General features: G+C 40.8%; 1 protein-coding gene across 3 annotated transcripts; it reads left to right on the top strand.

The window, feature by feature from the left end:
• The first annotated feature begins 739 nt into the window (after nt 1-739).
• Nucleotides 740-27,881, top strand: KCTD3 (potassium channel tetramerization domain containing 3). 3 transcript variants are annotated; one of them, XM_040551917.1, is made up of 18 exons: nt 740-889; nt 4,243-4,296; nt 5,749-5,794; nt 7,251-7,324; nt 7,789-7,847; nt 8,040-8,120; nt 8,805-8,930; nt 10,012-10,102; nt 12,498-12,688; nt 16,968-17,083; nt 19,355-19,442; nt 19,583-19,699; nt 21,987-22,157; nt 23,325-23,480; nt 24,445-24,541; nt 25,943-26,127; nt 26,230-26,368; nt 26,727-27,881. In XM_040551917.1, the coding sequence occupies exons 1-18, from the start codon at nt 828-830 to the stop codon at nt 27,307-27,309; spliced, it is 2,436 nt and encodes an 811-aa protein (XP_040407851.1). In that variant the 5' UTR covers nt 740-827; the 3' UTR covers nt 27,310-27,881. The 3 variants fall into 3 exon arrangements, with proteins under 3 accessions (XP_040407851.1, XP_040407849.1, XP_040407852.1); XM_040551915.1 differs by having other exon boundaries at nt 8,805-8,945; XM_040551918.1 differs by lacking the exon at nt 8,805-8,930.
• Nucleotides 27,882-27,964: the final 83 nt, after the last annotated feature.

The following is a 27,964-nucleotide window of genomic DNA, read 5'->3' as shown; positions in this document are numbered from 1 at the left end:
GTTTCCAATCTCTAGGCAAATTTCACTGAAAAGAAATTTAAATACCAGGCACATGTTTGCTCTTGGTGTTTGAGCATCAGAATTAATCCTAAAGCTCACCCTCACAACTTTCAACCGCAATTTTATTACTTCCTCTGCTAACCATGTCGCTACTTATTTCTTCCTCAAATTTCCTTCCCTTGCTGTGGCAGACTTCTTCCCCAAATCGCACTGCGGGCTCAGATATGTATGCCTGTTGTTCTGCCTAGTCATCAGCGCAAAATCTGATTGAGAGCGCGCGTTACACCGTGAGGTGCCATCGCTGCTGTGGAGTTGTGCAGGATTTTAGTGGTTTTGCGCCTCGCACTGACCCTGACCAGAGGGCAGACCCCAGTCAGAGGGGTCTGAGGGGGGACACGGTGCCCGTGCCGAGGACGATCTCCCCAACCGCACCTCCCGCCTCTTTCAGCCCCCCACACCCCTGCATCCCGCCTTGCCGGCGCCCCCTCTCCTCGGGACGTGACGCCGGAGCGGGCGGGCTCGGGGAGGCGTCGCCCCCTCGGCGGCCAGCCCCCGGCCGGGCGGCGCTCCCGCCTCTCCCTCCCGCAGCTCCCGGCCCCCCGAGGCGCCCGGGCCCTGCCGGGCGCCGCCGCGTTGCCATGGCGCGTCCCGCTCGGCCTGGCCGGGTCTGAGCGGCGGGGCCGCAGCCCAGCCGGACACCGAGCCTCGCCCCGGCTGCCGCGGGCTGCTGGGGCTCGCTGGCCGCCGCCCCGCTGGCCGCCGCCGCGCTCCGCCGCCGTTCCCCTCCGGCCCGTGGCGGCGGCGGGCGGCGGTCGGAGCAGGGAAAGATGGCGGGGAACGGCGGCGGCGGCTTCGGGGAGATCGTCCAGCTCAACGTGGGCGGCACCAGGTGAGGCGGGCAGAAGGGAGAGGCCCTGCTGGCGGCCCCCGCCCCGGGGTGGTGTGGGCACCCCCGGAGCGCAGGTTCCTGGGGTTTCGGGTGGTCCTGGGGCTTCGGGTGGTCTGCCTCGGGCGCCGAGGTGTTAAAAAAAGGTATTAAAAAAAAATCTCCTGCGGCTCGCAGCCGCAATAAAGATCTGCGTCGTAAAACGCTGGGGCCGCCGAGGGTGGCGTGTAGGTGGTGCGGTGTGTGGAGGGGTGGGATTGCCGGGCAGGAGCAGCGTGACGAAAAGTGCGGGTATTCCCCTCAGAATGCTCAGGCGTGACATCGTGTGCGTTACAGCATGGTGGAAAGCAAGTATTCTGAGTCTGCATGGCATGTAAAACAAGCCATAAGGAGCAGGAATTACTACCATTTTAAGAATGTCCTTGCAGAAGACAGACTTGGTGTTATAACGCAGAAGACAGACTCGGTGTTATCACTCAGTAGCCTTCCTTAAAGGTGGGTGCTGCCAAAGCTGACGCAGAGTACCTTTGCTGTAGTTGGGAACAGCCCCAAGAAGCTGTTGGTAACTTAGGCATTGCCGTGGGTGAGTTTTGCCCTCAGGATAACTTTGATGTTGGTTCAGACGACATTTCATGTTACACTGAGTAAAGCCCTTCAGTGAGCTCTGGCCCTGAAATGACAGGCCAGTTCGGCCTTTAGATTTCTATTAGAAGTGGAATCACAAAGATGCTTCAATCTGGTGTTTTTAAATTGTTCTTACTTATTAAATGCCTCTGCAGAGAATAGACAGTTATAGGCCGTGAATCAGAATACATGAATACACATCTTCAGAGGGTTTGCCTACATAAATACGAAGGATACGGCAAGCTAACAAATGTGTATATATTTCATTTCTGTTTGAAGGGTTCTGGATTCTAGTCACCAGGTGCCATTTGGATTTAAGGAGTAGAAATGCATGTGCAGTCGTTTACCTTTTAATAGGCAGACAGTAGGGCATAGCACCAGTCCGTGTAAGAGGGCTTGGTCTTCTGCAAGCTCAACTTCCCTCGTAGTGCCCATCTTCTTGGAAGGATGTATCTGAGCCAGGCTTTTCAGCTTCTGAAGGCAGGTGACTCAAAGCTAACAGCAGAGTTGATCTGGACAGCACATGGGAGAGCATGGAATAGAGCACACGTTTTCTCCTATTCACTAGCTTCTGTAGCCTGTATTAGAAACCTGAAACTCTTAGGTCTGTTTGGAGAGCTGTCTGATAGCAGTAATTCTGTGGATCTGGTACGGAGACCCAGCTGATCATGTTTCCTCTGTTTGACACGAGGTTCCCCCTGCTTCCAGGGACAGCCAGAGCCTCTCTGCCACATGCTGTTGCTCCAGCAGTTGCTGGTCTTAGGTTTTGTGGGTTGCTTAGCCAAGAGCACAAGTCTCTGGCAAGTTAACAGTCACAGAAACTACTGTAACAAATTCTATCGATCCTTTACCTCCTCAATGTATAGATAATTCTACAAGTGCAATAGACTATGAAAGCGGTTGTTTTATATCTGACACTTGAGTGAGTCTGTTTCCAGTTGTCTATATTGTTTTTTGAGATAACAGTAGGTTGCCATGTGCTTTAGATTATTTGAGGATATTCTACTCATTTTGCTTGATTCCCCTTCAAATGGAGTCTGCCCACCGTGTATTAGGTACGTGGAGCTGCAGATGTAGTTGCGCGTGTCAGTGTTGCTCACTGTGCTTCTTTCTGTGTCCTGGAGTGGAGTACTCCAGCTTGTTGTTTACATAGATTAATGTGTAAGTGTTAAAAGTTCTAAAGTATACGTTAGTATGAGGTATTGCTTGGTACCTTTTTTATTTATATTACTGGTACCACAGTTTATATATTTTATTATATATATATATAATTATTATATATATTTTATTATATATTATATATTTTATTTATATTACCGGTACCACAGTGCTAGGGCATGGACAGAAAAATCCTTGAGCTGTCTAAAAACAGTGATTGTGCAAAGCAATGAAGTTGCAAGGAAATGAACAAGGAGTCAGTTGGTGGCTCTCTTTTTCCCCCATCCTCCTTCCCTTTACTCTTGAAGTAAAGAAGGGCAGTGGTCTGTATTACTGATGGAAAAAGCTGTGCCCCAGCAAAGCCACAACTGAGAAATCACACTTAAAGGCCACTTTCCATTTAAATAGCAAAATGTTCTCTTTTTTTTTCCTTTGTAGAAAAGACTGTGCATGTTTATGCTCGGAATGCTGATGCTGTGGATTTTCTGTTAAGAACAGATGTGTCATTGTTGTGCTTGCAGGGAGCAGCTACACAATCCACATTTTATGCAGAACGGGTGGTAGTTTTATATGGCTTTTATGCTTCTGACTCCCTTTAAGAGTACAAAGTAATGCTTTTTGTTCACTTTTTTTTCCTCTCCACAGCTGGAAAATACAGGCAGCGAAAACTGTATAAACTATGATTAAGTATTTGTATTCTAAAAATAGTTGTAAAAATACTTGTAATACTTGCAAAATTCCTGTACTGTACGGAAAGTTGACATGGAACTTTACCTTTGCATTTCCTTTTTTAATTCCTGTTAATTAAGTGGTCACCAAAGGTTTCTTAGTCATGACTAAGAGCTTATTTTGAACTCATTTTCTAAGCTGCCAGTCCAGTTGTTTTCCTTCATGTTAAAAATGGGATTAGTATAAAGGAGTTCTTAGTTATTTATTATGGAAAATACTGTCTGGCATTATAAATGATAATTCGTGCTATTGCATAATATTATGATTCAGAGTAAATATTTTTCTCACTTTTAACTATTAATGTGGTATTGTGGGCCCCTAAAAAGGTCCTGAAGAGCAAAACTGCAGACAATTAAGATTACTGTAAAATATTAACTTGATTGAAGTTACTATAAAATATTAACTCGAAGCATGTTGTACTCTTTTGCAATGTACGGTCTAGCACTCTTTGACTCCTACGTAAGGGTAGCACGGTGTTAATGACAAATGTAGTAGACTGTTGATAAGCTTATGTTTTAGTGGCTGCGTTTGTGTGTATAGGTATGTGCATTTGTGGTTTTATTTATTTATTTTTAAAGCATTGATTTTGACAAAGTGTGAGAAACAGGATATTTGGGACAGCGTGTTACAAACACACAGAAATGATACTCTGGATACTCCTCGTCACACTTAAAGGTGATCTGTGCAAAGAAGCTTCAACCTCTTTGACTTTGTGAAGACGTAGCAATCTCAAACTTCTCTGACCCGTTTGATACCAGCTTTGTAGGACATGTCACAGAATTTGACAAAGGAGACTGCCTTCCTGTTTTCTGGCAGATTCTTAACTTGTAATTTCGCTCTCCTAGGTTCAGCACTTCAAGACAAACACTGATGTGGATTCCAGACTCCTTTTTTTCCAGGTATTTATGGTATTTGTTTTGTTTCATCTCATGAAACAAAGACAAGTTGATAAGTATTTTCAATAATATATGTATTCTCCATTCTAGTTTATGCCAGGAATATGCTGTTATTTCTTACTGCTTTTTCTCCATCTTAAGCAATGGGATGGTTTCATCTGAAATAAGGTGGTTTTCAGTAGTCTTCTACTGTCTTGAATTGTGCTCTGGTTGCTTATGTGTGCTGAAAAGTTGTCACTTTTTAGATGGAATATCCTGGAAATAAGGCAGCAAATCTGCAGGAAAGGGAGATGCCACTGATTGTTGCTATTTTGCAACTTCTGATCTTATTACCTGTATACAGTGGCACTATATTTAATGTTTTATGAATTATCCCTGTACCTGGAGTTAATTAAAAGTTCTGAGGTTTTTAATCCGTGTTACAGGATCTGTGGGGTCACTGAGTATCTTTCTGCTTTTATCTCACTACTGTTACTACTTCTATTGGCTGTGCTGTTTGTACTATAGTAATTTTGTGCTGTTGTTGCCGTACCTCTACCATCACAGTTAATCCCAAACTCATGAAAGAAAACCCAAAGTCTGGCTATTTTGCTTCCTGGCACTTGATTTTTGTACGCTAGACTTCTCTCCCAATGAAAACCTGGCAACTGGCACGGACAGGCAGCATTATCTGCTTCTGTTACTCTGAAATGTTCAGATAAATGGAGAACCAGGGAGTTATCACCTTCTCTGAGGTGTGGAAGGAAAAGCACAATAAAGAAGTCCTCAGAAGTTTCTTGGTTTCTCAAAACTAAGTGTACTGTCTAAGGAGGTTGCCCTGAAAGTCATCCAGTACTGAAAAATATCTATGAGGTCATTGTCATCCACAGTCAGATGGGATTTGGAAATAAAACTGTTGTTGTTAGTGAGTTTGCTTTACATCTGTAAAATGAAGCTCTGGTGGTGTTTTCTACTGATCTGGAGCAAGAGGACTTTGATCTGATGGGAGAGAATCTTTGAAGTAAAATAGTGTTAAAAACTCAACTCTCCCATTCCTGCCCACTAAGTCCCTGCAGAATGGATTGTTTATTCTTCTTTTTTTTTTTTATTTCTTCCAGCAGCTTTTACTGATTTACTGAGTTGTAACGAACTATGCGGCCCTCTGGGTGCCTCAGAAGAATTTTCCATCCTTTCAGGCTAGGTTCTTCTCTTTGGGAATCTGAAAGGTCCGTATGCAGGTTTCAGCTTTTCCTTAGGTGTGCGTGCACAGCTCCTTTGCACGGGGGAAATGATCTGGTGTGTTCTCCCCTGCCTCCCATCCAGCTTTCCTGCTTAACCTAGACAGTTTTCTTTGCTCAGCTACACTGTTATAACAAAATGCAACTGACAGCACACAAATAGAGCAGAGTAGTGTCATGGTGTATTCATGGCAGTACATTCCTAGGGGACATCTAACAAAGATTTCCTTTGTTCTAGTTTGCTGAGTGGAAGAATTTCAACACTGAAGGATGAAACTGGTGCTGTGAGTAATAAGCCTGATAAATCGTTAGATTAATGTTATGCTTTTAGTTAGGTTTTCTCCTAAAACATGCTGGGTGCTAATGGGAGTTACGCTGCCCAAGTCAGTTGCGTTAAAAGCATGGAAAGCGAATGGTCAAATGAGAAAAACATTCACATTCCTTATAGGCTTATAAAACCTTGCTTTGTCTTTTCACAGTATTTTCCTCTGTCATTTTTGTATTACATAACCCCTAATAGTAGTGTTGCAGAAACCTACATTTAAAGTGCTGACAGCACTATCTCTGCTTCAGTCTGTGAGGAGTACTGTTCAATTGGACTTTTGTTTATATTTGGCACTTATCATTTCAATAGGAGGAAAATAGAGGACTTTGAAATCATTTGAAAATGTCCTTGTGTTTTCCTTGCCTTTTGTTGCAAAGAGTGGAGATTCAATACAAAGTCTGTCATCTCCTTTTTCTTTACTTTTTTTCTTTTCTCAATAATTTCAAAACCTATTTAGCATACTGTTTGTGCTATTGTATGGGAGAATGACTGTTCCGGATTCATTCTAAGTCATAATCTGGTTTTATCTAGTGAAGATTTAAAATATAAAAAAAATTTTTGTTTGTGGTTTTTTGTTTTGTTTTCTTGCAGAAGAAGTGTATGTTTCTGGCTAGGACAGAATAAAGGTCTTGTAGATATAACTACTTGTATATCATGCTGCCAAAGTCGGGTTGCTAAACTTTCATGAAAATTGGTGACATCTCTGAATTTCTTGGTTCTTATCGTCGTTCCAAGATAAAAGAAACTGGAACAATGTGCATATTTTTGTGCTCGTTCTGCATTGTACAGACAATGAAGAGACAACAATAGTGTTTTTTTAACTGAAAAACTGCCAATTGCTGTATTGGAGAGGGATGGTGACTTCCATTAGATAGGTATTGCATGTGTAGCTGAGCAATCTTGACATGGAAAAGTAGTTTTGTTTGGCAAATATATACAGCAAAATGGCCATTTCAGTCTGTGTATGTGATACTCTTAAATGGGAAACTATAATTACAGCGATGTTGTTGAGTGATAAGGCACACAAGTACTTTGCTAAGAGCATAGAGGTAGCTGATGTGATAATAGACTTAAGTTTAGGGTGATTTTTAAGAAATTATCTTGATTTTATTACATTTACTGAATTTTGAACACATGATAGAAAGTCTGAGTACCCATTGACCTTTGTGGAGCTTAAGTGTGTTGTTTTTATTTTTATTTTTTGAAGTGCAGCAGTGTTTGTGTGTATGTCTTTAAGAATGTTGAACTACTGCATGGTAGAAAAATGAGAACAAAGGTGCCTGAAAACTCTGGGTTGTGTTTATCTGCTGACTGCATCATCTTCAACTCCTCTTTCCCATGCTTAGCACAAGTAAGCACGTTAGTTGATGGTTGCTCCAAAATAATGCTAAAAGTATGGCAATTTTTCCTTGCAGATATTTATTGATAGAGATCCAACAGCGTTTGCACCCATTTTAAATTTTCTTCGCACAAAGGAATTAGACTTACGGTAAGAAGTTCTAATTATCCTAAGTAAAAATTAGTTGGATCAGTTACATTAGAAATTGCTTTTCAAATGGGAATTGCTCAGTTTTACTCAGTTGGGTGTCTAACATATGATTCAGCTGCCTTGTAACTCTGGGCCCATATCTAGAGTGTGCATGTGTGTGGGTACATATATATGTGTGTGTATATATATATGACTTGTTGGAGGCAGAAAAAGTAGCATAACATTTTGATAGTAAATTCTTGTAGTTTAAGCCACTTCTGGCAATACATTTCTCTATTACCTCAGTATCTTTGTTTTAATTAAAAAATATTAATGTTAAGGTAATTTTGAAATCTCAAAAGCATTAACACGTTAAATGTGTTTGGCAGTGATTCTATAAACTGTCAGGTAGCTTTATATTTACATTGTCTAATACCTGGTTGTATGCAAATATTCAAGTCTTATTATGTCTTTTTTTTCTTTAGGGGCGTGAGTATTAATGTTCTCAGGCATGAAGCTGAATTCTATGGAATCACTCCTTTAGGTATTTTTGTTTGTTTGTTTTGGTTTGATGTGAGGTCATCTCATATTTGTTAGTACTGTAATGACCTAATTACAAATTCTGGGCACTTGTGACCCTGTAGATTTTCAGATTTCCTGATACAGAAGGTTATTTGAAATAACGTCTTGTTTTCTGGGAAGTGAAAGCTATGGTCATAGTGTTTTTTCCCCTCAGTGAGAAGACTGCTTCTATGTGAGGAATTGGAACGCTCATCTTGTGGCAGTGTCCTGTTTCATGGCTACCTGCCTCCTCCAGGTATTTTTGTGTTCATGGTCTGATGTTGCTTGCAGCTGCTTACTGCTTCAGTTTGTGGGAGCAATTGGCTGTCAAACAGTCCGGAGAAGGCTTTCATAGGGAAAGCTTGAGACGGATGGTTGAATTAGACATAGTTCAAAACCAAAACATATCTGTGTGCTATGTGAAACAGTGTATTTAGAGTACTGGAGAGAGGGTGGCATGTTGATACTAAACAAACTGTGTGGGCCAGTGTAGAGATTCTTTAAGTATATTTTATATATTATCAACATGTAGTACTCTTTTCTTTCTGAAGAAACAGTTACTTGACATACCCTCTGTCAGTAGATGACAAATCATCACAAATAAGCTTCTCTTAACAATATAAGTACGTTACATTTTTACTTCTCAGTAGAGATGAATGCTGTTCATGTGTTAACCTGAAGACTGTGGGTTATTTAGCCGATTATTGACAAGTTTTCTGAAGATAGTTCATTAAACTGGTTGTGAATGTCAAAGTAGAGACCAGAAGCATTTTTTTTTATTTCAGTACTGGGATATCCTCTAGTCCTTATAGCTGATGAATTAGGTTTTAGATTAAAATGCACAAATGCTACTTTTTTATTTTGAAAATGAGTGAATATCTGAATATCTGAATATTGCTGAAGTTTATGGAGTGGGACAAAACATCTCTTTTCTTTATAGGCATTCCCAGTCGTAAAATAAATAATAATGCTGGGCCACCAGCTGATGTTAGAACTGGTCAAAACTGCTCTGAGAGTGAGATTCATGGAGGTGGTGTCCAACCTACGCTTGCCGGTACTGGAGAAGGTACAGTCAGGCTAGGTGAGGGATGTCAGTCTTAAAACCAAAGCAAACTGTAAAAATCATTGTCATTGGGAAATAAAATTGGAGTGACTATTTTTGGTTTCAGTGTTGTTATATGTTTGCATGATCTTAAATTGCTCAATCTTTGCTTATATACTCCTCTCTAGGCAGTATTTAAGGCTCAGTGTTGCACAATCAAGACACTAGGCTGAGAAGAAAGGCAAACTAAAGTTCTTCATGCAGTATTAGTCTGGCCACTTAGACAAATGCCTTACACTGTACTGGAAGCCGTGAGAAAATACTGACAGGCCAGTGTCTCTTTAGTCATTGTTTAGGAACGTGCATTCGTGCATACGATGCATACGTGCATATCATACGATGCATACGTGCATACATGAATCTCCTTCCTTCTCTTGCACTTCTTTCTTGCTCCTGGTGCCTCGTTTGCCCTGCAGGAGTCAAGAGTCTTTAGCACAAAGATAGTCTTCAGTTGTTTGGCTATATAGAGTACTTTCTGTATAAAATATTTAAAAACTGTAAACAAGGTAGTATTGGCTTGTGTCATTTACCAGGTTTTGACTTTGTAAGCAAAACTGTGCTCTTAGAATTGCCATCTTTCTGCTAAAATTGTGTAAATTGCAGCAATATTAGGAAAATCCTGAGTATGCTAAAAGGTGAAAGTATATACAAGTAATATTAAAATAAGCCTTTTCCTGAGTTACTGCAGGTTCGGAAGGGGGCAGTAGAGTTTCTTATTTGCTAACGATCCTCAATTTTATTTTTAACATTTTTTCAGGGAAAAAAAAAACTGTTTTCAGAAATACAAGCATGTACTTGCCTCTTTCTACTTACAAACACTGTCCATTATAGTGACTGAGATGAAATGTTTTTCTTGGTAGAAAGAAAAGGATTTTGGGGGGTATTGCTAACTAGAATCTGACTGAAATATTTCTTTAAAAACTTTGATGATAAAGTTTCTGTTAAATATCCGAGCAGGAGAGTCCTGCCCTTTTCTGGATGTCTCTGCTCATCTTTTCTCCAATACCCATTGTTTGACTGACTTAAGTTTTATTGTTGGTTTTAGGATTTCCTGTGGACCCACGGAAAGTTTTAATAGTAGCTGGTCATCACAATTGGATAGTAGCTGCCTATGCTCATTTTGCTGTGTGCTACAGGTATGAATGAAGTTGCTTTGACAGAATACAGAAATCTAACAAACGCAATAAACTTTCTGCTTTGGTAAACCATAGCAAATCCGTTTACTCTGAAATGACAGTATCATGTGCACCCAGTGTGTTTTTGTAAATATGAGATACCATTCCTGATCATGTAAATAAACTGCTTGACAGGAACTCAGATTTTACTGCTTTGATGTCAGTTCCTGATGTCCTTGCAGAATAAATTCATCAATGAATGGAATCCAGTTATAACTGGCAAATGATACCTGTTTTAAAGCAAGGTTTTAAATGAAAGATTCATTTAAAAAGTTCTTCATACAGCTTGGGTTTGAAGACAGTCTGTGAAGTGTGGGAAGTTAGACCATCAAAGAGCTTGAAACAGTTCATAGATTTTCTTTGCTACGAGTGATGTTTTGTCATAAACTCCAGTCTTTTTGGCATAAGTAGAACTGTTACACACTTGCTACTTCACACAGATGGCTGCAACGTGTTTTTAAATGTACTGTAAACCAACTGGCTAGTTTTTAAGATCAGGTGAAGATAAGTGACATCTTCATATTACAGAAGCTGTTTATAGTTCGCATCTGGTAGTCTTAAAATGGTGGCCATCCTTCCAGTGGAAGATAGTATTTTAGAAAGAACTGTTCTCAAAAACAACCTAACACTGCTGTCATAGTGTGATTCAGAAAGGGGAATACAAAGTGTAATGTGAAGAGCTTCTTTCTGGATACTACCAAGCTGAAACCATAGTTTGCTGCCTTTTTTGCTATATAGGATAGTAATTTACTTGCTTAAACTCCATAACTTAAATCACATGTAACTTGTCTCTTGTATTCACCACTGCAATTCATTTCGGTTTAATTTGTGTTTAAGCACTGTAAGAGAAACCATGTTTAAGTTCTAGTTTTCAATTATTCTTAATATGGTCTGATAAGAGAAGGAGGCAGTGATTTGCAATTGTCTTTGTGCTAGTTGTCCCCTCCTTAGGATTTTTTTCTCTGTTTTCCTTGGATGCTGGCTCACTTAAGTGAACAATTCTGCCTCTTTCCTGCTGGTAATCTACTTAATCAGGGTTATTACTGTTAAGCTTCAGTCATTAGCGATGCTTTTGAGGAAGCATGTCAGACAAATGGTTGCTGAAAGAGGGCACAGGCCAGTATGCCAGTTTAAAACGCAGTTTTCTCCTTAGTGACTCAAGGTAGCAGTCTTGTCTTGATTGACTCTTTTCCTTTCTGGAACTTGAAGGAACTCTAGCAATACCATGGTGGGATTTTCCCGCCTCCTTTCTGCTCCTGCACAGCTTTTTGGTAACAGTTTTTGCCCCTCTCTACTGTATCTCAGTATCTGTCAGTTTCATTTTGCTTATGGGTGAATTTGCCCAGGCTTTTTTAAGTATCTACTGTGTGAGCAGACAGCATACACTTTAAACTACTTACCTCTACCCTCAAATTTAAATTCAGCTTGCTTATACTACTACGCTGCAGTCAAATTACGTGATTTTCAGGATTATTTCAGTGTTAGGGCAACATCTGAATCTTAGCCAGAGTCCCTTCTCAAAGTAGTAGTTTATAGTGGACAGTGAAATTCTTGCAGTAAGAAATATATTCTTATATTTAATTTTGTGACTTTCTTTTAGGCTCCTTGTTAACAAATACTATTTAAATGCTTAAGATTAGTTATTTTATTGAAAGGCTACAGCAAAACACAGTGCATCCTAAAAAAAACAACAACCAACGCACTATTTTTCCCTTTAAGTACTATAGAAGTCTTTACAATTTGGTAATAAGCTGGTGAGAATGTCTTGGTTGCATGCAAAGGCTTATGGATATTGCAGCCCTGCTCTTAAGTTGCTGCGTTACAATTCATTCTGCATGCTACATGGGTAGAATATAGCAATCTGTGGTACTTCAGCTCCAGGCAGGATGCGATGCTGAAGTGAAACAATGGCAAAAAGTACGAGAGATGTTTCTGCTTTGTGGTAACATTTATGTAATTTGAGTGCTGAGAGTGTGCATTCTAGCTCAGTTGCAAAATATCTAGATAACTGCATAAAATTCAATCAGGTAAGCTATGCTTTCCTGGCATCATGTTAGTCTTTAAGATTATACAGGAAAAGGATTTTCTAAAAATAAAGTGTATAGCCTATTCGGTATAAACAGAAATTGTATGACTGGGTAGTACAACTTCATGCCAGAACATGATTGAGTATCTTGCATAATATCCATTCATTTGCCTCTGGAAATTAATAGATTTCTTCTAAGGTCTTATGCTCAACATCATCCTCTAGCATTTGGCTAGGCCATCCACACTGGGTCAGGTTTAGACCAAAGTGTCTAGTGTGTGTATCTGAATCTTTAACCTCTGCTCACTGTTCCCTTCTTCACTCTTCCAGAATCAAAGAGTCGTCTGGGTGGCAGCAGGTGTTCACGAGTCCCTATCTGGACTGGACAATTGAGCGAGTGGCTCTCAATGCGAAGGTGGTTGGAGGACCTCATGGGGACAAGGATAAGATGGTTGCAGTTGCCTCAGAGAGTAGCATAATCTTGTGGAGCATTCAAGATGGCGGTAGTGGCAGTGAAATTGGTAATTATGGTTGTTTGCTTGATTTGTTTTTGTGTTGTTCTTGTGCTTAACCAGAAAGGAGTTTGTGAACCTATTGTGAGGTATGTATGATCAGTAGTGTTATGTCACTCTGTGAAAATGCTTACTGAAGAAGAAATTGTAATACAGCAACCTATTAGAGCATATTAACTTTCTTCTCTGTCGTGCTAGGGGAATCCTTTCTAAAAATTGGAAAGATGAATAAAACTAGTCTGTTTGCTGAACAGACACTAATACTTCAGTTCAGTTTGAGTTTTCATGTGAAGACACAAATCAGAATTAAACTTTTCATAGGACTTGAGTTTAGATCTAGGCCATAGGACAAGGTTAATAAAACTATTGAGATGGGAAGCTAGATACTGAGATGTTCTGCTTTTTCCTTGCCTTTGCCTTATCAAAGCCATATTTTTACATGGAGATGATGAAAAGATCTCAGTTTTCTGTCAAATGTAGTTTATAAATGGAATTTGGAAGAAGATGATTTGTTCTTTTTTTAGCTTTGGTGTCTAGGTAGGGAAAAAGTACACTATACTGACCTAAACATATAGGAATTTCTGCTTGTACTTCTTGGTACTGAAGGACACACAGCTAGGGAAGGTTTAAAACAGCAAGAAGAGATTTTCAGAAGCAAATGTTCGTCGGTACTGATCTGATGGCTTGTCTGACCCGTTTGTTTTTCAAATACAGGGCAAGTTGGAGAGGCATTGAGGGGAATGGTATTACGAACTTCCTTTAGCCTAATCTCTGGTGTTTGAGTCGCCACTGTTATACCAGTAATGTACGTTTCCTCTGGCAGTGGGTATTGCTAACCAAGTATGATGGCAATCTCTTTATATGAGCAGTTCTCTGAAACTGAATGCAGAATTAAATTGTGTTTAGATACATCTTCATAGTTGAAGTCATGAGAATTAATGTCATTGTTAAAGTGAAAATGACCAAATTTATGTTTTGATACACGTGCTTTTACTTTAAAGGAAGAGCTTACTTTAGAGATGCTCAGGCAATTTCTAGCTGTGTTAATGGCTGTTGCTGCTTCTTATGTTTAAAAAATTTCAAGCACTAAGTCAGATTTGAAGAAAGGGAAAGGCAAAGGTCTTGCATGAAATAAAAGAGCAGTAGGCAGCTGCATTACTCGTGACTCAGAGTTCTTGCCTGTGATCACAATCAGCAAAATAGAAAAGGAGGTTCCATTGTATTTAATAAATAAATCTGAAAAGTGTGGCTAAGTTGAATATGTAATCTCTCTGTTAAACAGAGTTGATATTATACTTGAAGCCTTTTCTTCTGTTATTCACCCCTTCACCAAATCTTGTACTAGTAGGCAGGGAAGAGTTAGCATGACATCTGTACTACTGTAATAGGTATTGCTTTAAGCACTATGCTATTACATTCCTTCTGCATTTTCTGGTGTGACTTAGCTGCTTGTGTTCCCTTGGGATTTGAAATAAGATACCTGAAGCAACATCTCAGATTTTTGGGTATCAAATTCAAAGGCAAAAAAAAAGTTAAAATACGCCAACCTCATAAGGTTCTGGTAACTCAAACTGCAACTGAAGGTGGCAAACAAATGAAGGAAGCACTTTGCTAAGCAGGCTGTGCTGCATTGAAGTGACTGCGAAACAAAGGAAATTCCACTTGGTCTCTCTTTGGCAGGGGGAAGGGGAAGAGAAAGTGCCTACAGGATTGAATCTTCTGACTAACATTGATCAGAATGTACTGTTTGTCTTCTGGCTAATAGGTCATGTTACTTGGTCTAAAAGAACTAAAATATAATTGCGTTTAATAGTAAGAATTTGAATATAGCTGTCTTGTTTCCTTATAGTGGCAAGTGCTTGCAATCCTGCTTTACATTAGAGATACAATATATTGCTATGATCTTGTGAAAGAAACTGCTCGTTCCAAACAGTCTTTGGAGCCCGGTGACACCGTCCGCAGAAAATTGCACGGGCTGGCATCTTTGTGATGAAGCTCTCCCAGAGCACACTCTTTCCTTTCAATATTACTTACATAAGACACAGCTGCTGGATTGCTGCTGTAAGCAGTATTTTGCTGAGAGGGACCCTTAAGACAAGAGCCTGTCATTACATATAGCATTGTCTCCCCTGTGGATGGGTCTCAAGATTGTTGAGCCTAAGCAGGACTGACACTTCAAATTCCTCCAGACCATTCAAGCTGTCTTCCTTGATTTCCTTGAACCTCATCCTTCTCTGGAGTAATCAATTCTAGTTGTTTCTGTGGATTTTTTATTACTGCCTTTTTCACATGCCTTGTACTGCTGAATCTGGTCTGTATCGAATGATTGTACTGTGCCCTGGAAAACAGTTTAGCATCCTAATTACAACGTAAGTATGTATTGAGCTTCTAGAGGGACGGCTGCTTCTTGGTTGGGAGTGGCACACTGTTCATTTGAGTTTGTCTCAAATAACGTTGGGAAGTTTTCCAGCTGTTGGGTACCCTTGTTTTAAAAGACACGTCTGCTGCTTCACCAGATAAAGTGCATTAGTGGACAGTAATACAAATATGTAGAGGGAACAGAATGGAATAGGAAAGTTTGTGAGCGTGCAAGTGTACACTTGGTAGTGTAAAGTAACCTCAGTACGAATGACTTTGGTATGCAGCAGGCAATAAAGCTTAGTTTGGAATTACTTACAGAGTGGTTTTTGGGGCCAATTTGCCAGACTTTGTAGCTGGCAAACTTGGAAATTATCTCAGATGATTTTAGCTTTCTGTAACTTTTAAATACATGGTACAATAAATCGTACAAGATATTGTACACTATGTAAGTTTGCAGTTCAATTAAAAATATTGATACTGGATTTGTTATGAGACTAAGAAACCTCTAAAGAGAGGACAGATTTGGGTGGTGGAAGTTATGTATGGACTTCAGTAAACAGACCCATTCCAGTTGTAGTTTGTGCAGTGAGAACAGGGATCCCTGATCTAGGGATCCCTGTTCTGGGGACCCTCTTACAAGTTGTGTCACTGGTAGGACCTTGCTGTTCTAGGTGTCTAGATTCTCAGCAAGCTGCAATTACTTTTGCTTCGTTTTTATATTTGCCAGGGTCATAATATTTTAGAATCTGGTAAACATAATGACTTTGCTAAACTTCATGGTAAAATGGTTACACACATAGAGTTCTCTTGGGCAAGATTACAGTACAAGAGGTAAGCTAATGTTTGGTCTCCTCCCTCCCTGCACGTGCTTAAATAAGTCTCAGCTTTACTTGCAGTTCTAGTCTTCAAACAGCGAAGACCTCTGGTGAAAGATAGACTGGAGTGATTGGTGTTGTTTTCGTGATATTTAGGAGCCTTTCTGAAACATAGAAAAGCTGAAATGTTAAGGTATGCTCTAACCATAGTCATCAATGCCTGTCATAATTTGTAGTGCTTTGATTTTTATTAAGTGAAGTGTGTTTGATGACACATTTTCTCTATTTGGAAGGATGGTGTTTTCTGGTAAGTTAGTCTTATCTTCCAGATTTTTAAGTATATCATGATTGTGAAATCATATAGCTTATATAGCTTCAATTTTGAGTAGCCTGTACTCTCTACTCGTGAACTGTAACCAAACTTAAATATCTGGAAGTGACAAGAAACAGAAAGAAAGAAAGAAGCTTTTGCAGGTTGCTTATTTTTCCAGGTTCAAGTATTTCTGCTAAAAAAGAAGTATTAATATATTCAATTAGGGTTTTAGAAATATGGCTACAAGGCTATATACATAAATAAAAAACTTTTTAAGACCACAGACCACCTCTATTTGACTGGTCTTCAAAAAAAAAAAAAAAGGCAGTAGGAACTCTTAATTCGAAAGATAGTGGAGAAGTAGTATGGCACAAATCTGCTAGCAAAGCTATGGAATTGCTGCTGCTTAAATGACACGTCATAGTCATGGCTGGATAATAAAACAAACAAAAAAACACAACCCTACAGCTTGGATTACTGGTAGCTGTAGAAGAATGAAGAATGCATAAATAACATAAGCTATTCCACTTCCCCTTGCTTCCTTTCTCCTTCCCAAAGTATTACTTGCATCAGCAGAGATGGCATCATGCTGCCATTTAATTTAATGGAACCCAGTTTGCTAGTTGAATGATACCTTACCTGGCATACTGAGAGCCCAGTTTTGGTTGTTCTTTGCTTGCCACTATAATAAGTGACATGGTAATATTGGAGAGATTCCATTGTTGCAGTTTTTTTCCTCTTTATTTTACATGCGCTTCATAGATTCTTCAGGTTTTTTTTTTTTGTTTTCTTTTTGTAGGAGTGTTCAGTCTTGGAGTCCCTGTAGATGCTCTCTTCTTCATCGGCAACCAGTTGGTAGCTACAAGTCATACAGGGAAAGTGGGAGTGTGGAATGCTGTGACTCAGCACTGGCAGGTGTGTTTAATTCAATTTTCTGTATCAGTTTTAATAATTTAGTATGTCTTACTAGAAATAAAATAAAGTAAACTAAACTAAAGTAAAATAAACTAAACTAAAATAAAGTAAACTAAACTAAAAGCAAGTGTGAAATACTTTGAACACAGTTTTGTTTGATGGTACTACCAAGCATGCTTCTTAGGCTTTCAAGTAAAAGGACCAGGTGTGTAAGTGTCATCTCTGTGTATATTTAAACTTCTTTTTGGAGGGTTAACTTTGTAAAAATTCGCTGGAATCATAATAGAAAATAGAAAACTTGTGGGGAATGAGTAGAGGTAATTCTGAAATAAAAAGGAAATGTTATAACGCGTCTGATACCTGGACATCTCAAGTTGTTTTACAGTGGGAAATTCTTCTTGATGTCAGTTATGCATGTGTATGTTTCTTGCAGCACCAACTCTATTCTTTCTGTCAGAATGCATGTCAAATAGAGAGATCTTTGGAGTCTGTGTGAGTCTGAGAAAACAGTTGAGCATTCGTGTGATTAACAAAGCTTGTAAGGTAGCCAGATGTGCATCTTTGTGGTACAAAACTAGATGCAATAAAAATCCAGAAATTGCCTTCCAATTGCCTCGAGATAGAACTGACCTGAGGCTGACTCCCATGTCTGCTGCAGCATTCGTGACTAGGTTCTTATTCAACCCTTATGTGACTACTGCTAACTAATAACAAAGATAATAAGCATGGGATAGCACTGCTTCTGCAGCAGAGGCAGACAAACATGTTGCGTTGGTCTTAAATGCAACAAAACAATATTTAAAGTCCTATCGATGCATTGCAAAATCTTCTATTGAGACAATGTAATGCTATTTGACAATATTTGCTAAAGGAGCAAGTCCTTTATAAGGAATAAAAACTGATGTCCAATATACCTTCCTTTTGTTTCCAGAGAGGGGCACGGAAAGCTTTCTGATCACAGTAATAGTTCTGCAGTTTGGCAGACTATTCCTTTGGTAGTGAAAGCTCTCTTATTGAAGAGTAGAAAATCTTTAGGAGGGGCTTATACCCCAAGCTGTCACAAAATAAGCTTTTCTGTTCTCAAATTATTTTTCCTAGAGGATGAGAATAGTTCCCTGTAAATTAAAAAAAAAAAAAAAAAAAAAAAAAAAAGGTTTCAGGGTACTTTCCATGCCTCAGGCTCTTTTGTTAGTGTTAGGGAGATGGCAGTTTTTCTCATCTCCCTGTAGAATACGTTGTTTTTGAAGAACCCCATAAAGAGTTAAATGGTAGGGTTGTACCTCTGATCTTTAAATTCCTCATGAGAATACATGGTATTTGCGTACCCATTTTCCATGACTTGCTCTGAACTTAGAACGTGATCATACGTGCTGTAGGAGAGATGTTTAGAACAGTGCACCAATGCCCCATGCAGATCAAGACCTTTGTTTCCTTTCAGACTTGTTTTCCTGGTGCCTTTCTACCTCCTTTCCAGAACTGCCCTTTCTAAATTCTACTCTAAGGAAACTTTGTTTTTACCAAGCTATCATCATGTTGTGATTTTTGTATTTGATGTAGTTTACCCTGAAGGTGCAAATCTGACCTCTGTCTGTAATTAGTTCTGACATCATCTTCCCAGCTTGGACATCTGAGCAGACTAGCTGAGGTGGTTTTCCTGGTACTTATTCCTCTGGCAGTGTTTCAGTGGCATGTAACAAGGAGAGGAGGTTTTGGAGTGCCAGATACCAGAATACTTAGTGTTACAGAATAGGAGGTAGCAGATAAAGCAATAGAACATGACAAAATAACTCTCCTCGTTTTGACTGATGACCCAGTCGATTTATGCTGTTGGCAGCATTATGGTTCCTCTTGCTCGGACCTCTCCTTGCAGTTGTTAATGTGTTCTGCAAGGCGATGAGTAAAGTGGTGCATCTGTTTATGGGTTCCCTCCACCTTCATTAGTTTTGTAAACTTTTTGCAGCTGGGAGAGCTTCCTTATAGACCTTTGATCCAGAGAACCAGGAAGCACATTGCACTTTGATCCACAGATTCTTAGATGTGTTTTTTTTTTTTTTTCCTTTCTGCTCTTGTACTGCTTCTTTAAATTAGCCTGGAAAAATGAAATGTTATGGGCCAAGACTTTTTTTTCTCCTCGTTATAGAGATCTCTGCCTGTAGCAGATATGCAGAGGGGCAAGAACTGGGGGTAGAAGAAACCTCTGAGGCCCAGCAACCTCCAGAAAACTGAGGAAGCAGCAATTTGACTTATTTTTTTTTCTTTTGTTTGTATTAGGTTCAGGATGTTGTTCCTATCACGAGCTATGATACTGCTGGGTCTTTTCTGCTGCTGGGCTGTAACAATGGCTCTATCTATTATATAGGTAAGAAAGGGGGCAGGGTGGAATAAAAAGGAAGTGATATTGAGCAGCTTTGTTCTTAAACTCTTTAGTCTGTCTGGTCTAAGTCACATCAGAACAGCTTTGTCTTTTCAGAGTAATGAACAAATGTCTCTTCCCCACAGACATGCAGAAGTTCCCATTGAGGATGAAGGACAACGATCTTCTAGTGACAGAATTGTACCATGATCCCTCCAATGATGCTATAACAGCGCTCAGTGTCTACCTCACACCTAAAACAAGTCAGTATTGTATTGTGTTGATGTCCCTCAAGCATCACTGTTTCTTCACTGAGAATCTGTTAGAGATGTGTTGTTGTTTTTTTTTCCAATTGAACGTTTTCTATTGCTGCACAGTAGGGTGAAAGCAGACAAAGTAGCACTTGCACAAAAACATTGATTTTTTTTCTTCCCTGAATCATTGAAATGAATGATGAGCGCTGGGTGTGACTGTTTCCCCTTATACCTGTACACACTTATGAATAGGTAAGTGATTGTCCCCGTGTGTGTAGCACTGGTAAGACTGCTCAGTGTTGTGTTCAATTTTGGGCCCCTCACTACAAGAAGGATATTTACTGAGTTGCTTGTGTGTGCAGAGGAGAGCAACGAAGCTGGTGAAGGGACTAGAAAACAAGACATGTGAGCATCTGAGGGAACTGGGGTTGTTTAGTCTAGAGAAGAGGAACCTGAGGGGACACCTCATTGTTCTCTACAACTACGTGAAAGGAGGCTGCAGTGAGGAGGGTGTCAGTCTCTTCTCAGGTGACAGGTAATAGGACATGAGGAAATAGTCTCAGGTTGTGCCAAGGGAGGTTTAGACTGGATATCAGGAAGAATTTCTTCATGGAGAGAACAGCCAAGCATTGGAATATGCTACCCAGGAAACTGGTGAGTCCCCATCCTGGGAGGTATTCAGGAAACTTGTGGATGTGACGCTAAAGGATGTGGTTTAGTGATGGGACTTGGTAGGTCAGGTTGATGGTTGGACTTGATCATCTTTAATGGTCATTTCCAATGTAGATAATTCTATGAAATAGGTACATGTGCAATCAAGTACATATATGTAAGTACAAAATATTACATTATACATTAATACATTATATGTATAATATACATTATTAATGTATAATGTAATAATACATAATGCGTTGTATATTAATGCTTGTGCATAATGTGCCTTTGCTGGTTTTAAGCCTTTTATACAAGTTACTCACTTAGATTATTGTGGTGGTTTTACCTTGCTGGGCAGCTGATCTCCACCACAATTGCTCTCTCACTCCCCTCCTCCTCAGAAGAGGGGGAGACTAAAGTATACTGGAAAGAAGAAAAAAAAAAAAAAGGCTCACAGGTTGAGATAAGGAGTTAATTAAAGGGAAAATGAAGAGTGGAAACAACAAGGAAAAGCTGCGTGGAAGCACAGAGGGAGAAAAAAAATTACTCACTACTTCCCATCAATGAGCAACGTTTAGCCACGTCCTGGGAGGCAGGGCCTCAATACGCGTAGCGGTTGTTTGGGAGGACAGACGTCGTCTTAACGAGAATCCTCCCTCTCTTTCCCCTTTCCCACCTTTTATTGCTGAGTGTGATGCCACATGGTATGGAATATCCCTTTGGTTGGTTTAGGTCAGCTGCCCTGGTGGTGTTCCTACTTCACCTCTTGCCCTCCACCAGCCTACTGGCTCTGGAATGGGGTTTGGAGGCAGTCCTGATGCTGTGCCAGCACTGCTCAGCAGTAGACACAACACTGGTGTGATACCAATCTAGCTGCAAGTGCAGAGCACAGCACTGTATGGCCGCTGCAGGGAAGGTTAACTTCATCTCAGCCAGACCCAGTACAATTATAAATTTGATTCACTGAAATACTTACTGATGAATTGCAGGGGGGGCAGAAACACAACCTTACCATTACATCTAACCTTCTCATAACCAGTACACTAAAAATGGGCAGCTGAGTGATGTTCAGTTATTGTGTCTATGCACTCTTCTGTAATCACAGTGCAGCTATCTTTTAAATGAAGGGGAACAAGGTGGTGGGGGGAATAAAACATCTTGAAGGAACTGTTTACTTGGATATCTGTGTTGATACCATAGTGACCTTTTTAGCTATAGACCTCCCTGTTCTTGCCTCGCTTTCTTCCCATTTGCCTCCGACTAAGGCAGAAGTAAACAGTGTGTGGCACATATTGAACATGTCACTGTGAGAAGTGCCAAAATATCCTCTTGGAATGTAGAACGAGATCTTCAAATGACTTTATCCATCTTTTATTTCACCTCCAGGAGGGAGGAGAGAATGAGGGTGGGCCGTTGTTAAAATAGTATTGAAGAGTGTAGCATGGATTTGAATAAACTTTTTTAAAGTGAGAAAATATCCTCTCTGATCATGAGAAAATCATGAGTTAAGAGTGTTAAAAATAAATATCTTTCTTATTGTGAAAGCTTGGAAATACTATTTTCTACCACCTTATTGCATGACTCCAATAAGGCAAGCTTTTATTCCTGAAATGAACAACTGTGTTCGTGCTTGCTGTAGGTGTAAGTGGCAACTGGATTGAGATTGCGTATGGCACCAGCTCTGGAGCAGTGCGGGTGATTGTACAGCACCCTGAAACAGTTGGGTCTGGGCCTCAGCTCTTCCAGACTTTCACAGTTCATCGAAGCCCTGTTACGAAGATCATGCTCTCGGAGAAACACCTTGTGTCAGGTAATCTTCCTCTGTGCATCAGTTTGCATTGGTGGTTCTCCCCATTCCTGACCACTTCAGTGTTCACGTGCATAACTTTTTAATTGGCTTTGTTTCCACATTTGATAGAAGTGAACTGAACAGAGTTTTACGGGCTAAATTTGCTTGGATCCTCTTTCTTAGATGTTCCTCTAAGCCCTTAGCTGTTAAAAGGCCTGGGCTTTATTTGACCAGATACTGGAACAACTAACTCTTTGCATCTTATTCCAAGGTTGCAATTTGTGGAAATAAAAGGATTTGTAATCAAATATATCCTTGTCAAGTCTTACTGTTGTGGGCAGGTCCTTTAGGATTTTTCTTGCTTTAATAGCATTTCAGGAGCTTTCTGAGTTGCAGCAAAATGTGCACCACCCCCTCTTGGGCCCTAGAGAAAACCTTCCCATGACTTCAAAGGGTTGTCTGTGTCTCCTCTTCTCTCAGCTGTCTCTCAGTCTTCGTTGTGCTGTCCTGTGTTATGCTCAGGAAAGCATCTGTTGGTTCCAGAAAAGAGGTAGTCTCTCCTCCTTTGTGGAAGATTTTTTCACCCAGAGTTTAGCAACCAGGGCAGGGGACAGATTTACTTTCTGATGCCCCTCATTTTATTTTTCAAGTAACAGAAAACACGCTATGCAATTACATCATAAACAAACAGCCCAGGAGCCATCTGTTCTGCTGCAACTTGGAACTGATTTCATGCTAAACCCTCAGTACCAGGAAAGGGCACGTCTATGTAGGAAACTGAGTAACTGATAAATGAGACAGAAGAGCATTTTTCTGTGTGGAGGGAGGGTTCTGCTGCCAGACTGCTTTCCTGACATGTCTTGTAACTGGCACCTGCACGCACAGTTTTGAAGGGTGCTGCTGGTGCTGACTCAGTCAGGCCTTAATGTGTGTTGAACATGTGTTTCACCTGCCTCAGGTTTTTCTTTAATTTCTGAGGGAAGAGACAAAACTAACTAATAGAAAACAGGACGTGCAACAATTTGTAGATTGTTAGATAATCGTCTGGTGTTGCTAGATAACGTGACATGTGACTAAGCAGGATTTAGTCATTAATCTTGAAAAACTGTCATATAGAAAACTTTCAAGTTAAGCTTCTTCAATGTGTCATCCCTTGTAAATGTTATTGTACATCTTTTTCCTTTCTAGTTTGTGCGGATAACAACCATGTACGGACGTGGACTGTGACTCGGTTTCGAGGCATGATTTCAACTCAGCCAGGCTCAACGCCTCTTGCATCATTCAAAATCTTATCCCTGGAGGAAGCAGAGAGTCATGGCAGTTACTGTTCTGGAAACGACATTGGTAGGATGTCTCACCAGCTTGGTGTGCTGAGGCTGTTTGTTAACGGGTCTCAGGAAGGTTTAACAGACCCTGTAGCATGCAAGTCAGCTCATGGGTGTAAGCTTTTATATACTGCTCTTCCCTTGAAAAGATGGCAGGAAATACTCACCATTTAGGCTGTGCAGAGTGAATACACTTACAGGGCTGACTTTGAAGGTGAGGAAAAAGGAAGAAAAACTTTAGATCACAAATGCTATACTTTTTCCTTGAACAAACTGTTGTAGCATTTCACTTTTGTTTTAACTAGAGAATGACAGAAAGCACAGAAGGCTGTATTTGAAACAGGTAACTGTAGCAACGTTTGGGTTAACTGCAAGTTCCAGTTCACTGCTTATTTGGTTTTAAATGATGTACATGTGGAAAAATTCCAAAATGAATTTGAAGTCGTGACAAAGTTTACTGAAGTCCTGAAACTGCAGAGGCAAAGGGTGGAAGCACATTGCTATAGCAAGATACTCAAGGACTGCATTTCTGTGAATATGTGTAGATGGGTAGTCGAGATTCCTGTGTGGTCAGAGTCTTGTAAATGAAACTTTGATGAACAGGATGGCCTGTGGACACAGGGTGGGATCACAAGAAATCTGATTAGGCCTTTAGACATCTAGGAGCTGTAAAGTAAGGAAGTACTTATAGAGGTCTAATGTCTGGTTTTGTAGTGACATGGTAATTCCTGCAGGAACATCTGGGAAACTCAGAATGGACGTCCTTTAAAGCAAATGAACAAAAAACACTCTGCAGATTTGTATCTGCAGAGTCTACTAGCCATTGGATGGCTTTTTCTAACTTTTAGTCACTTTTGGTTCCCTGGGCCTAATGCTTCAAAATGCCAGTAATCGTACTAATACTAACTGGGTCTTCGGGACTGTGTGGGGAAGAGGATGAGGGAGGTGAAACACTGAAAAAGTGGTTTTCCTTTTTTCTCTAGGACCCTTTGGTGAACGTGATGACCAACAGGTGTTTATTCAAAAAGTTGTTCCCATCACCAATAAGCTCTTTGTAAGGCTGTCTTCGACTGGGAAAAGGTACCTCCAGGGTTTTAAGTGGGAAAGAAGCAGGGCTCCTCAAGTGGCTGGGTCTCCCATCCCATGGGGACAGTTGCATTCAGCAAGCTTCTAATATGCTTGACAGCTCTGGCTGAGCTCTGTTTTGTGTCTTAGTGACAGAACTGTACTTAATGATCTGCTATAACCTAGAAGCCAAATGGCATTTTGAAAAATGTGTTTTCAGAGTTGCACATTGTGATGGCTTCCCTGCTGAGCTCACAAAGTAAACATTTGTGTGCCTATACAGAATCTGTACCTCACCCATGGTACCAAGCTAACATTAAACTTCAAAAGCTAATGCTGAAGTTGCAGGTGGCAGGGTTGTGCCTCGCAAAGGTAGACAGGGAAGTAGTCTCTCTCTTCCTTTGTGCCTGTGTTTGAATATATGAGAACCTTTAAAAATGAGAGGCTGTTTTTTAGGTCAGGTGTACAATTTACGTAGGTTTGATTCCATCATAATCTATTACATTGCTACAGAAGTAAAGTTGCCAAATACAGCTACTTTTCTTCCTGTTAGGCTAGAAAAATGGCAGGGGATCAGAAAAGATGATGCTTCTGAATTCAATGTTTCTTACATCTTTTGCTTAGTAATTTTGAATGTGAGAAAGCATTGATGTTTTAACGCTATTGGCAACTGAATTGAGAACAGGAGCCTTGTAGGTTGCTGGTGTGCTTTTTTACTTCTGCTGGTTTTGCATGTAGTGGAGAGTTTTATTAAATGACTTACTTTGGCATTTCTTCTGTAAAAAGCTTAATACAGGGGACCGTGAAAACAGATTACCCAGAATACATGAAGCTTGGGCGTGGAGTCTGGCTTAATAGCTTAGTTTTGGGAGTCATTTTCCTGTCGCTCTCCATATGAGCTTCTAAAATAAGGGGAGAAAAAGCGATGGAGATCTGGTGTGTCAGGTCATATTGCAGTTGTCAGGAGACAAAAGTTGTTTGTGTTGATAACCTTGGATTTATCATCCTTGGATTTTTTTTTTTCATGTTTTATGTGGTTAAATATGCGGTTTCTGCAGGTTAGTATCCTAGAGTGTCTCGCATAGGAAGAGGCTACTTGCCCTCATTCTTGAATGCTCTCCCATTGTGAGAGCATTGGGTTTCTGATCACTGCGGACTGAAAAAGTACATTGAACATAGGGAGGTTCCTCTAATAAAAATAAATAAGCGGTAATGCTGCAGATGGGGGGTGGGAGAAGGCATCATTTGCAGATGAGCAGCCTGTCAGTCATGCAGGGGAAGAACTTGTCTGGAAGAAAGGTCTTTCTCTGATGGCATTTTTATTGCCTTCTCTGAAAATCAAAATAGTGCTGCATTTATTGGCCAAACTCTGCCAGGTGCAAGTGTTTTGAGAACTTGGGGTTTCTCTTCATGTAGAATCTGTGAGATCCAGGCAGTCGATTGCACTACCATCTCGTCATTTACTGTACGAGAATGCGAAGGATCCAGCAGAATGGGCTCTCGGCCACGCCGCTACCTCTTCACTGGGCATGCAAACGGCAGCATCCAGATGTGGGATCTGACCACAGCCATGGACATGGTTAATAAGAGCGAAGACAAAGGTAAGTTGTGTTATGCCAAGACTGTGGTATGGTTCTCTTGCTGTCTTCATTTGTGTGTGACTACTGTAAATGGATTCAGGCACTAAGAGCTGTCTCTTTCAGACGTTGGTGGCCCCACAGAGGAAGAGCTGCTGAAGTTGCTTGACCAGTGTGACTTGAGTACATCGCGCTGCGCCACTCCCAACATCAGTCCTGCCACATCAGTTGTTCAGCCAAACCGGCTGCGGGAATCTAATTCCAGGTAGGTCACGGGGTGGCACCAGCTGCAGACACCAAAGGTTTTACCCTTCAGGTAGGTGAAGACAGGTTTGGTAACCTGAGCGCTGTAGCTGATTCCACTGAATCTATGCCATAAGTGTCCTAAATTGCACTCATGCTTCTGGATACGTGTTGGTTTATGTGTGTGTAGATCGAAGTACTGTATGAGAATCTGAAGCAAGTGATCTGGAAGTTGTTGTGTGGGGGTTGAGATGAGTATATGGCTATTTTAGGAGTGGGAGCAGGGTATGCAGAAGAACTGGCTGTTATTCTCAAGCTAATATGAGCTCTTTTTGCCTTTGTCTCTCTCCTTTTTTTTTTTTTTTTTTTTCCTTTGGAAGCCTCCAATTACAACACCATGAAACAATCCATGAAACAGCTACATATGGTTCTGTGCGGCCATACAGAGAAAGCCCCCTATTGGCAAGAGCAAGGCGGACGGAGAGCTTTCACAGTTACCGGGACTTTCAGGCTTTTAACTTATCCAGCAAAAGCCCAGTCGAAAAGGCAGCCCCTGCAAATGGGAATTCAAACCAGACAGAGGCGAAGAAGGCAACAGCTGAGGGCAGCACAGCCGAAAGGAAGTCAGGCCTGGCAACAACACCTGAAGTGCGAGGCACTGGCCTGGCAGAGGCAGGTGGATGTTGCAGCACAGAGGTTAACAGGCTGCCAGAGAGTTCACTGGATGTCAAGAGAAGAGGACTGGAAGAGGAGAGTGAAGCCAAAGCAGAAAGCAAGAAGAAAACAGGGTTTGAAGGAGCTGGTTTCCTGGGGAGGAAGAAAGTGCCTCTCCTGGCCTCTGCACCAGTCCTTGTTGAAGGTGGACCTGAATTACCTGGTGCGGCGTCTCCATCACCTACAAAGACAACTGCTTCGCCACGTCACCGGAAGAATGATTCATCTTGCCAGGACTATGGCTTGTGAAAATGGGACTGGTGGCAAAGATGAGGTGCAGGTGCACTCTGCCTGGTAGCAGACATAACACTCACTGCATGTTGCGGGTTTCTTCTTGAAAGGGATTTCGTTTTGATATGCAGAATGAAAATTGTAAGGAAGCAGCTTGTGAGAAAGTACCTGGCTGCTGCCAAACATTTGAAGAGTCGACACATCAGTGTACGGCTTTATGTAATGCTCCAAAATGTAGTGCGGTACTTGGTCCAAAATATTGTTGTGCATTGCGTAAACATGGTCAGGCATGTGCTATGTTGTGATTATTTGGGGGGGTGGGAGAGGGCGGGGTATGAGGGTGCTGGGGAGTACTTGGTTGCTTGGTGGAAGATGCCTTTCAGGCACAGTACGCATTGCTCTGTGGAGCTGCTGCTGTCTTGGCTGGATTCTGCCTGATTCACAGGGCTGCCTCTGTGGTCTTGTTTTATGAATGGGATTCTTGCTCTGTATGCTGCTGTGTGAAATGTTTTGTCCAGGTAAAGGAGGAAGCTATTTAAAATAGCATATTATATTGCCTCTTAGTCCTAATAAATTGCCAGAAAAATGTTGCTTGTGCTTTCTGAAAATTTATGGTGTCAGATGATGGGTTTTTCTGATTGTGACTGAGAGCATGCAGAAAAATATGCTTGGC

The sequence above is a fragment of the Cygnus olor genome, chromosome 3 (assembly GCF_009769625.2).
Source record: "Cygnus olor isolate bCygOlo1 chromosome 3, bCygOlo1.pri.v2, whole genome shotgun sequence".
Lineage (NCBI taxonomy): Eukaryota > Metazoa > Chordata > Aves > Anseriformes > Anatidae > Cygnus > Cygnus olor.
The sequence above is the reverse complement of the archived record's forward strand: the minus strand, read 5'-3'. Positions and strand labels throughout refer to the sequence as shown.